The sequence below is a fragment of the Glycine soja genome, unplaced genomic scaffold (assembly GCF_004193775.1).
Source record: "Glycine soja cultivar W05 unplaced genomic scaffold, ASM419377v2 tig00010407_1_pilon, whole genome shotgun sequence".
In the NCBI taxonomy this organism is placed as follows: domain Eukaryota; kingdom Viridiplantae; phylum Streptophyta; class Magnoliopsida; order Fabales; family Fabaceae; genus Glycine; species Glycine soja.
The window spans coordinates 7,316-18,940 of record NW_021143670.1 but is presented as its reverse complement, the minus strand read 5'-3'; the positions used below and the strand labels follow the sequence as shown (position 1 = coordinate 18,940).

Here is an 11,625-nt window from a genome sequence, read left to right as displayed (position 1 = left end):
AGAAAGCGCAAACGTTATGCCATTCGTGATTTCCCAGAAGGATGTGGCTCCTATGGCAAAAGGGTTGATCCTAACAATTTTCGCCAATTAAATGACACTATTTTGGAGTTGGGACTGCAAGATTGGAAGATGAAGAATTGATAAGTGCCGCTGAAGTTGTTGTAGCGTGTGACTCCTCCAATGTGTCAAAGTTTTCTTCTTTTTCAGAAGGGGTTCTTTGTGATGGTTCAGAATTCTCATCATCTGATGGCAACAGCATAGATGGTTCCGATGCTGGTTTGAAGGAGAAGGCTGAAACTAAAGAGTCTCCTCGAAGAGAATTAATCAGAGACTTTCCTCCTTTATGTGGACCACATGCTTATGCAGATCATGTGTGTAGATTGCAAGGCATTGAAGATGATGATACTGATGCAGAAGAATTGGGTAATGATGTTCAAGATGAATCCATGTGCCTGAAACAGGAGGTCAGTTAAGTTGATTCTGAAGTGAATGGTTCAAGAAAGTGAAGAAATTGTGTTGTTACATATGTCATAAACTAAACTGCATGTTCAATTTTTCCTCTTTTATCAATGGTTTTCCTTGACTTTGTTGTTTATTAGCAATTCCTTACATCTTCTTGTACACATTACTATTCTATTATGATCTCTAGTTCTTTTGTATGGTGTTATCTAGCTTTTATCCGTCCCTGCTTTCTTTTTCTTTCTTTCTTTCTTTATTTCTTTCTCATCTCACACTTTTCATAAAATCGAAGATTAATTGCAAAAGAATTATAAAGACAAATCATAATTGACTAATTTTCAAGGATGAAAAAAATTCTCAACCCTTCCGATTAAAAATGTGTCTACCTTTGAGTTTAAAGTATATAGATTTACTCTTTTCTGCTGAAGTTTAATTTACATTTAGGAGATTTAGGCACAAAGATTAAATTGTTAATCATTGAATCACAAAAACTCTAGTACCATATCAAGAGTCAATTCCTTCCATTTTTATTTATTCTTTCTTCTTTTCATCCATACACCTCAAAAATTAGATGTGCGCTTATCATTGCTCGTCAGAATTTTACAATTGAACAAATCAATGGATTCCTTTTTTTGCTGGGCAATCAATGGATTGACACTGCTGAATCAAGGCATAATAGTTAGGCTCAGAATTATAGTCATTTGCCGATTGCCATGTATGACACTATGTTACACGCACTTTCCTCCTGTTTTTTTTGAAACTGAAGCAACATATTCTAAGATTGCATTACATGTGATGTGAATAAGCCCTCTACCATGTCAGCAAATGTCAGAGTTTTTCGTGAAGCAATAAGAAAGTAAAGCAATAAAAATTCACATAGTCAATCATCTTGAAATAAAAGGGTTCATCAAGTAAGAAAAAAAGACATGTTGCCACAGTCAGATAGAAGTCATCCCTTTAAGCCTACCCACGATTCCACGACCTTCTGGAACAAGGGTGGCAATAAAATTTAAGTTTAGGATTTCATACAAATTATCTAAACCTCATATTAATATCCCTCCATACAGTCATACCTATAGGTGCTAAATTTATATCCCAGTAGCTGAGTGTTAAGAACCAAAAGGATACCTAGCATTCGAGGCCTAGGTGCCTCCAGAGAAAAGGTAAGGAAAAAAGAGTACTGTATTATTGCTTAACCATTTTGGAGTACATTGTTAGTATTTATAGAGTTCTTTGTAGCTGTTCTCATCTAACAATTCTCTAATGGTTTGTTGGCATCTAGCCTTGGGAAGGAACGAAAAGTTACAAAATAGCAAAAAGAGGATCACAATCCTAACGGATTACTCTCAGCCAACAAAGGATCTTTAGGAGCACCACTACCATCAGGAGCAATGCTGCCAGGACACTCCCTACTCCACTACTTGCTTACGAAGTCCTTGAGGTAATATGGTTTGCAAATTTCCCTTTTTAGCCTTGGTCCTTCTCCCTTCTCTGTTTCTGTATTCTCTTGCTGTGCCCTTGCTGTTTGCTGTGTTGTTTCTGCATTTTTTTGCTCCCTTGCTGCATTCTCCTGTTGTGTGAGTCTGTTCTCAACATACCCTTGCGCTTCCAAAATAACCTTGTCCTCAAGGTTATAATCCGCTTTCAATTGTGCCCAAGGTTCCCATGATGTGTCTTCAGGTAGTAGGCCAGCCCATTGCACGAGACAAGTAATTCACTATCCTTCTCTGACTGAGTCCACTTAGTGTCCAAGATAGCTAGGGGGGAAATGAGTGGCTGGTGTTCTTCCGACGAAGCTGGTAGACTAAGAGGGGGACCTCCGGCGGGGTGGTGGATGGAGTATATGGCTTGAGTACGTGAGCAGTGAAATACTGGATGTATGCGTGATGACTCTGGCAGGTCAAGCTTATAGGTTACAGGCCCTATCCTTTGCACAATGCGGAAAGGCCCATAGAACCTTTTGGCCAATTTTGAATATTGACTTCCTGTAGCCGTTGACTGGCGCCGAGGTCGTAATTTGACCAAGACCTGCGCGCCTTCCTCAAATTGAACATCCCTTCGTTGTTTGTCCGCACTCTCCTTCTTTTTCTACTGATCCTTTAATAACTTTTTTGTCAAACTAGAAATCATGGTGTCACGCTCGGTCAACCAATCATCCACTGCCGCCACATTGGAATCACCGGCCACATACTGAGGGATATTAGGGGGCTTCTTGCCAAAGGTGATTTCATATGGTGACTTGCCGGTAGCGGAGTGGATGGATGTGTTGTACGACCACTCCGGCCATAGGAGGAAACGTCCCCATGTTGTCGGTTTTTGGTGGACAAAAGCTCGGAGGTGTTGCTCGATTACGCGATTCATCACCTCTATCTGGCCATCCATATGGGGGTGATACGCCGTGCTCATCTTGAGTTTGGTACCGCTTAGCTTGAATAGTTCTTGCCAAAGGCGACTCACGAACAGGGGATCTCGGTCGAGGATGAGGCTGCGTGGCATGCCATGGATTTTGCCAGCAATCTCCATAAATATCCTGGCCACAGTGGCAGCAGTGTAGTGCGCCGGAAGTAAACCTATGTACACCCCGAGCTTTTCGTGCTGGCATGGGAAGTGGACAGAGTAACCCCGAGCTTTTGCGATGATTGTTCTTAGTCTGCTGACATACTATGCAAGAAGAGATAAATAGCTTGACATCCTGCTTCATGAAAGGTCAGACAAAATTTTCGTTAATGCGCCCCAAAGTTTTTGCAATGCCCATGTGGCCGCCGGTGGGGGTGTTGTGAAACTCAGCGAGAATAGTGGGGATGACATGGAGACCCTTGGGAAGCCATATGCGACCATTTTGAAGGATGAAGTCGTCGCGGATGGAGCTGTCAGGGTATTTGGAAGGATCGGCTTGAATTTGTTGACGAAATTCGAGGAAGGCGGAGTTGTGGAGGAGCTCCTGTTTAAGTTCCTGCAGAAAAGATAATTGATAACCGTTAGAAGAAAGAGTTGGGTAAAGGGGGCTTTTGTCCGCCGGGAAAGGGCGTCTTCCGCCGCATTGGATTGGCTAGTGCGATAGTGGATGGAGTAATCATAGCCCAATAAGTGTGCCAAATAACGTTTGTTGTTCCGGTGTCTGAATGACTTGACCCATTAGCTCTTTGAGGTTGCGGTGGTCCGTGAGAATGGTGAAGGGACTGCCCAACAAGTATTGCCTTCCATTTTTTAACGGCGGTGGTGATGGCGGCGAGTTCCCTGACATACGTGGATGCATGAAGAAGCTTAGGGCAAAAAGGTTTACTAAAGAAGGCTATTGGATGGTTCTTCTGGGACAGGACTGCTCCCATGCCGACGTCGGAGGCGTTAGTCTCGACGCAGAGTGGGATGGAGAAGTCTGGCAAGCTTAGCACAGGTGCATTACACAGAGCCTACTTCAGGATGAGGAAAGCTTGTTCAGCGTCAACGTTCCAGTGAAAGGAGTCTTTAGTTAGGAGAGTTGTGAGGGTAGCTACGAGTGAGGAATAGCCTTTAGTGAACCTTATCTAAAATCCCGACAACCCTAGGAAGCCTCGTAGGGCTCGAGTGGATCAGGGAACGGGCCAATTCTGGATTGCCTCAATCTTAGCCAGCACTGGTTCCACTCCCCGGAAAGACGCTATGTGACCAAGATATTCCACCTGAGAAGTTGCAAAAGAACACTTTGAAAGCTTCAGAAAAAATTAGTGCAAGCTACGGATTTCAAACGCTTTGCGAAGGTGCTCCAAGTGTTCTGGGAATGTTTTGCTATAAATTAGAATATCATAAAAAAAGATGGTAACGAATTTACACAAATAAGGACCGAAGGTGCTGTTCATTGTCGCCTGAAAGGTGGACGGAGCGTTGCAGAGGCCGAACGACATTACGAGGAACTCGTAATGGCCGTGGTGCATCCGGATGGCCGTCTTGGTGATATCAGACTCTGCCATTAGAATCTGGTGGTAGCCCTGCATGAGGTCTAGTTTGGAAAACCAAGTGGTGCCACCTAGTTCGTCCAGAAATTCGTCAATTTTGGGTATTGGGAATCGGTGCTTAATCGTTAGGTTGTTCAAAGCCCTGTAATCAACACAAAACCGCCAAGAGCCGTCCCTTTTCTTAACCAGCAGGACCGACGACGAGAAGGGGCTCGTGCTCGGTCTGATGATGCCAGATTGAAGCATATTGGCCACCTGAGTCTCAATTTCGTGTTTTTGGAAGTAGAGGGTAACAATATGGTTTAACATTGACAGGAGTTGCGTGAGGTTGAAGATAGATAGAGTGATTGGTGGGTCGGGGAGGGGGAAGGGTGGAGGGTTGTTGAAATAGAGGGGCAAAGTCGTTGATTAAGGCGAAAATAGCAGGATGAGGAGTCGAGGAAGTGGTGAGGGAAGGGGAGGCGTGTATGTAAAAAAAGGCACTGACAGAGTTCATCTGGATTAGTTGTCGGAGTTGTGGTGGGGAGATGGCTTCTAAGTCTTTGGTGGTATCTCCTTTAAGTTCAATGATATTGCCACTGTGGACAAATTTCATGGTCAAGGTGAGACTGAGGTGCCTGACTAGCCGAGCCTGCACGAAGTTGTGCGTGCTGCTGCCGTCGATGAGGATGACGACGGGTTGGTTGGCGATGCGTCCCAACAGGCGTAGTGTGTCGGAGTGACCCGAAAGTGCACAAAAGTTGATCTGGGCCTGGGGCGGGTCTTGTTGGTTTGGGTCCTCGAGACACGGGTCAGGGTTTGTTATATTAGGGTTCGAAGGCTCCTCAAGCTTGTCGTTTTCCGCGATGAGTAAAAAGAACCGTGAGGCGCAGTGATGCCCTCGCGTGTAGCGCTCATCACAGTTGAAGCGCAGAGGCTGTGCTCCCGGCGGCTTGCGATCTCGGCGGGGGTCAGGCGTTTCCATGGTAAGGGTGGTTTGGCCGGCGAAGGTAACAATGGTGGGGTAGGTGAGGGTAAAGGAGGTGGTGGTGTGGGAGGTAGTGTAGGAAACGAAGATGGTGTTGGGGGTGTGGGGCCGGGGGTAGTGCGACTGCGGTAGGGACGACGTTGCTCCGCGAGCTTGTCCTCCTGGAGATGTGCCAACCCGACGGCTTGGACCAGGGTCAGAGGCTGGAGAACTTGGACCTCGCAGCGAATATCGGGGTTCAAACCCAAGAAGAAGCAACTCAAGCGGAGAGATGGCGGAAGACCGACTATCCGATTTGCCAGAGCTTTAAACTGATGCAGGTACTCACTCACCGAACCTGTTTGGGTTACCTTGAAGAGAATTCCCGTAGGGTCCTCATAGGGTGAATGCGCAAAACGGGTCTCGATGGCCTGCAAAAGTCCTGCCCAAGTGGGGAACCGGTGGTTGCACATCATCCACTGGAACCACGCTAAGGCGGGTCCTTCCATGGTGAAGAAAACAATGGTTAGACGCTCTAGTTCTGGGGTGGAGTGATAGGCGAAAAACTGAGTGATTTTGAACGCCCACCCAGAAGGGTCGGTGCCATCAAATTTAGGGACATCAAGTTTCATTTTGGGAGTGTTGATGAGGGTGGTTTTTGGTACAGGGTTAGGCAAGGAAAAAGGTGAGGCTGAGGAGTTAGCAATGTTTTCGAGATTGGCCACGCGAAGGAGGAGATCTTCTAATTTGTCAGTAACGACAATTTGGCTTGAAGCAAGATGGGAGATTGCTTCCTCAATTCGTTCCAATGCAGACTTAGTTAGAGGAGAGTTCGCCATGGAAGAAGGCAATGAAAGCACCAGATTTGTTAAGAACCAAAGGGATACCTAGCATTCGAGGCCTAGGTGCCTCCAGAGAAAAGGTAAGGAAAGAGAGTACTGTATTATTGCTTAACCATTTTCGGAGTACATTGTTAGTATTTATAGAGTTCTTTGTAGCTGTTCTCATCTAACAATTCTCTAATGGTTTGTTGGCATCTAGCCTTGGAGGAACGAAAAGTTACAAAATAGCAAAAAGAGGATCACAATCCTAAGGGATTAGTACTCTCAGCCGACAAAGGATCTTCAGGAGCGCCACTACCATCAAGAGCAATGCTGCCAGGACACTCCCTGCTTCACTACTTGCTTACGAAGTCCTTGAGGTCATATGGTTTGCGAATTTCCCTTTTTAGCCTTGGTCCTTCTCCCTTCTCTGTTTCTGTATTCTCTTGCTGTGCCCTTGCTGTTTGCTGTGTTGTTTCTGCATTTTGTTGCTCCCTTGCTGGATTCTCCTGTTGTGTGACTCTGTTCTCAACACTGAGACTACTTAAACGTTGAATTCAAAAAAATAAATTAAAATGAAGATATACTTCATTTAATCATGGTGGTTTCGAGCTGAGGATACCAGTTGCTCCAATAGCCGGCGCTAAACAACATGGCAGACAAGGCAGTCACCATCCGAACCAGAATGTTTATGACAACCAGGCTTCTCTCCGGAAAGCAGTTCGTCATTGATGTCCTTCATCCAGGGAGCGCTAATGATTCCAAGGCTGAACTGAAGGAGAAGCTAAGGAGAATGTATGACGAGAAAGACACCAACCCTGTATTTGCCTTCAAGTTCCGAACTCATTTTGGTGGTGGGAAATCCACTGGGTTTGGTGTTTAATTTATATGATTCAGTTGAGAATGCTAAGAAGTGTGAGCCTAAGTACAGGCTTATCAGGAAAGGAAGAGAAATCAAGGAAGCAAATGAAGGAGAGAAAGAATAGAGCTAAGAAGATTCGTGGAGTTCAGAAGACCAAGGCTTCTGATGCTGCCAAGACTGGAAAAAAGAAATGAGTTTTCAAACATCCTGTCCTAATTTTAAGGTTCTTTCGCTCTTAGTATTTTTAATAGCTTTCCTAGAATGAGATATTTTTCTGTAAGTGTTGCATTAACTGATGTCCAGTTATAGATTGAGTAGTGGCATGATCAATTTTGAGAATTCAGTTGAACACTTTTGTTTTCAAATATTTAGTGTTGTGTTAAAGAATTCCGGTGTTGCTTGATTTGGGATGGACCAGTCGACTATTGTCACAAAAGCATTTTAAGTGCCTTGTTATGACTGATAATAGTCTAATATTTGTACTCCATTTAGTCCATGAAAGCCAATATGTAAATTACTCCCTTCTGCAGCCTATTAAGATGCCTACTCAAAAGTTGTGTTTAAAGAGGTTGTCAATTTTTGAATTCCTACTTTCCTTGTCCTTGAATTTGAATGGGAAGTTAGAAAAAATGAAATGCCTAGGAAAATGACACAGGAACCAAATTTGAAAGAAAATGTTGCTACAGTTATATCCAGTCTGGTCACCGGTGTAAAGTACACCAAATATTTTAAGAATGATCAATATATGCTGCAACTTGTATTTTTAATTAAATCAAGGTGCTCATGAGCTAAGTCAATTGTGAGGTATGCTCTATGATGTGAACCGGGTTAAGGTAAAAATAGAATCAAAGGAATCAAACCATAACTCATTTTCACACATACAAATTCAAATGATGACTGAACCTTTGGTTTGAGTGCCTGAAGAACAGAACAGAAGATTGCAAATCAAGTCCAGTCAGCACGAAAGAGCATACGCTAGTTACAATGTGGATTATATATGCTCAAGTAGCGTATGACTGATCTGCATCTTTGTAGCGCAGAATAAACAATCCACATTTTACTGTGTAGTATGAAAATGTGAATTCCTAGCCATTTATAGTTTATTAAATTATACGTGTAGCAGTGATATAATAATAGCAATATAGGCAAAATTAAAACCAATAAAGTTATGGTTCATTTGTTAACAAATATGCTCGTTTGGAATAGCAAGCTACAAGCTTTCCTTTCTTGTAAAAGATAAAAAAGTTCACTTATATAATTCTTTCATTCATGCTTGAAACAAGTAAAATAATCCAACTAAGCATAAACTAATACAAGTAGAAGGATAAGAAAAACCAGTAAATGATCAAACCAAACTGTATTTTATTCATATTCCATGTAGTCTTAGATACATGGAAATTTGATCACATGAACCCCATTATTCTAGTCCCTTTTTTTGACACAAGTAAATTAACAAGAAACAACATTGAGTGACACTACTTAATTATAACAAACAAATTAACGGAATAAGTGATGACTAGTACTACTTATTAGTTGTAGTATGTTCCTGGGGTTTGGAACCAGTGCATGTATATTTAATTTCCTTTCTCATAAATCTGGACTTTGGTGTCATAAGTAGCACCAGGCTTCCAATTAGCAGGGATTGGGTTATTTGAAGGCAGCCAATATCCATAGCCAACTTGAAACCTCAAGAGAATTGCACCACTGGGTGGGTTAGCATAGTCAAACACTGCCCCATACACCCTGCGTAGTGGCTCCCAACGTTTCTGCCCTCTCTGCACAACATTTCAATAACCAAATTCAGTTCAACTACACAGAGGGACAAGTATTTTGAACGTATGGAAGCACTCTCAAGTAATACTAAACTAACTAAATCAACCATTAAAGCAAATACACATGCCTATATATAGTAAAGTTGCAGTTTCTATCTACTAATTGATTTAAAAATCATTGTACATTAAGAATTGAATGTATGATAAATTTATCGGTTGAATAGTCATATATTGTCAATCAATCATAAATTCTGTTGTTATTAGTAGAACTTTTAAGGTAGTTATTATAAAAATTAACAAATCTATCATATATGATGATTTGTAACTCAATGATAATGTACAATTATTTTACATTGTCAATGCATAACCTATGTTTTCTACATGCGTGTGGGAGCACGTGCATGTATATATACCTGCCACATCTCAACAGCCGTGATGTCGCGTACTCCATTTACGTTGAGAAGCAGGACAGCTAAGTAGCCAGGGTTTTTGCTGCTCTTGTGGACACGGAGCTTAATGTTAGAAGGGTAGTTACAGGGAACCCTTGTGAATGCAATATCCACCACCCCGCGTTTGAACAGCTCCTTAGAAGCAGCTACGTTGCGTGCCAATCCTGAGAATCCACGTTTGCTCATTATGAAGTCTGTTCCGTCTCCCGCACCAGAGTCTGTGGCCACCACCTGCACTCCTTTCCCGCAGTATTGTGGAATTTTGCACCTTACCTAACTCACCATTTATATTAACAACATTTAGTAGAAGGATAAAGATGCATAAACACCCTCGTATACTGTTTGACACTTTATGAGAGAAAAAGAGACGAGTGCAAGTATGATTTGACGTGAAAAGAAAAATATAGAGAAAAACAAAGGTTTCAAATCTAGGTTCATAATATATATAATGCCCATATCATTAATTAGTCTTAGTAGAAATACCTCGCATTCCATGTAAATATTTTGTTGTAGTTAATGATGATGATGAAGCCTTGTTTTACTGAGGATTGTTAGAAATAATAAAATATTGATTAATGAAAAGAAAGGAAAGGGAAGTACCCAATAACATGTGCCACAGCCAGCACCATTCCTCCATAGCCCAGATACAGCAGCCACACTTCCATTATTAATCGTTCTTCCATATTCTTCAAAGCCACAAGCTCCCCCTAAAATATTACACCAATTGGTCCATCACATTAATTATGTTTCTAAAGAGATGAGTAGTATGATGCCACACAGCCAAAATGTACATTAATTTTATTTCTAAAGAGGGCGTGTTACAGAAGAAGCATGCATATGCATCTTCAGAAGTAAGTAATTAATTCCTCAAATGTTTTAATTTGATAGAAAGAAAACAGTATCTACTATCTAGTTTCAAAGTACAAAGGGTTAGTGGTGAAACATGTAAATGAGCTTCTTGCCCCCTCCCAAAACATGACACAAACACAACCTAGTTCCTAGTCTGCATACAAATATGATACAAACTATTTTATTTATACAAAACAAGCTCATAAAAATGAGTACATAGCTAACTAGCTATAGTTGGCTTACTTGGATTCCCAAGGCCATCAGGGGTATTATAATAGCTTGCTCTGGAGTTCGTAAAGTATTCGTTGCAGCTACATAGTGCAGGGAAGAGCAATATTACACAAACAAGCCCAAGTTGGTGGTTAAGACTTAGTTCCATGCCTAAATGACAAGACAAATTCTCAGGCACAAAGGAGAAAAATGCAGCAAGTAATTAAGAATGACCAATAGTGTGTGACAAGCTAATGTATATATGAAAATGAGAGAATGCTTTGAGATGAGATAGGAAGCAAAGATATAACGGAGTCCTATTTATAGTGTACCTTTAGCTTCAGTTCTTTTACACATACCAGTGTTGCATGGTATTGTCAATTGTCCGGTTTCCCTTGTTTTTTAGTCAGCTTTTTTATGAGTTGAATATAAAGGGTTCTGTGAACTGTTCACTGGTTTTGAATAGAAAAATCTACGGATGAAAATTAAACTCTTGGATAAGCACAGAAGATCAGAACAACACTATTATGCGTTGGATGCGTAATTGAGAAATTTGGGCATATTTTATGTTTTAATCCAACTTTAACTGAAAATAATATATTCTTTTTTCTTCATCTATTTTCTAACTTCTATTTTTTGCCCCTCTAAGTGGTAGTTTTGCGTTTATATATTTTTTGAACAATGGCTTTTAAACTATGGATTGTCAGAGGTTTGCTTATTAATCGGGTCAAAACCAAAGGCTACGAGGTAACGAGGAAACAACAAATTGAAGGAATCTTATAAACACCTTGTATGTTAAGGCCAGACCATATTATTTTATCATTTAAATGAGAGAAGATTTACAACAATGCTATAAAATTTGTCTCAAACGGATCAAAAATGCTATGGAGTTAGTGTGATCTAATGAGACATTGTTAGTTTTGCGACTAATTTGTAATAATAACTATGAAATGTTCCATGAGTTTTTGAATTGAGAAGTCAAATATTACTAATGGGTGGTAATGATCACTAAATGTATTTTTAATGGTAGAATATACGGTCTTTGTAGTAGCTAAGTTTCAAACGCATGACTAACAAGATGTTATAAATGCACAAGTCATTGAATCATTAAAGGTTTTTTTATATGTATTTGTTTTTTATATCTTATATCCTTATTTTGTTTACCTTTGTCATTTTTGAAATTTTTATTTTTTTTATGCATAAATATATTTTAGAAAAATTTAATTCTATGTATATATATATATATATATATATATATATATATATATATATACATGAAATCAAGTGCATAATATTGTATTTCAATTATGAAATTATATATGAGA

The 11,625-nt window shown here is 40.7% G+C and overlaps 2 protein-coding genes and 1 pseudogene across 2 annotated transcripts; 2 read left to right on the top strand and 1 right to left on the bottom strand.

Moving 5' to 3' along the window:
- Positions 1–108: 108 nt before the first annotated feature.
- LOC114404240 lies at positions 109–7,407 on the top strand (the record flags this gene model as incomplete). Its single annotated transcript, XM_028367302.1, has 2 exons — positions 109–464; positions 6,379–7,407. Coding segments are annotated over 2 exons (416 nt in total), but the record flags the coding sequence as incomplete, so codon positions are not given.
- LOC114404238 lies at positions 6,772–7,552 on the top strand (annotated as a pseudogene).
- Positions 7,553–8,358: 806 nt separating this feature from the next.
- Positions 8,359–10,577, bottom strand: LOC114404237 (expansin-like B1). The gene is made up of 4 exons (XM_028367301.1): positions 10,334–10,577; positions 9,842–9,948; positions 9,206–9,514; positions 8,359–8,795 (listed from the first exon to the last, which is right to left on the bottom strand). The coding sequence occupies exons 1-4, from the start codon at positions 10,467–10,469 to the stop codon at positions 8,595–8,597; spliced, it is 753 nt and encodes a 250-aa protein (XP_028223102.1). The 5' UTR covers positions 10,470–10,577; the 3' UTR covers positions 8,359–8,594.
- Positions 10,578–11,625: the final 1,048 nt, after the last annotated feature.

What these genes read in the sequence shown, in the direction of transcription:
- LOC114404237 (XM_028367301.1), bottom strand. Translation starts at nt 10,469, where the DNA reads ATGGAACTAAGTCTTAACCACCAACTTGGGCTTGTTTGTGTAATATTG. An exon ending in GCTGTGGCACATGTTATTGG is followed by an intron (nt 9,515 to 9,841) that starts GTACTTCCCTTT and finishes ATGGTGAGTTAG; the next exon opens with GTAAGGTGCAAAATTCCACA. An exon ending in CGGCTGTTGAGATGTGGCAG is followed by an intron (nt 8,796 to 9,205) that starts GTATATATACAT and finishes AATGTTGTGCAG; the next exon opens with AGAGGGCAGAAACGTTGGGA.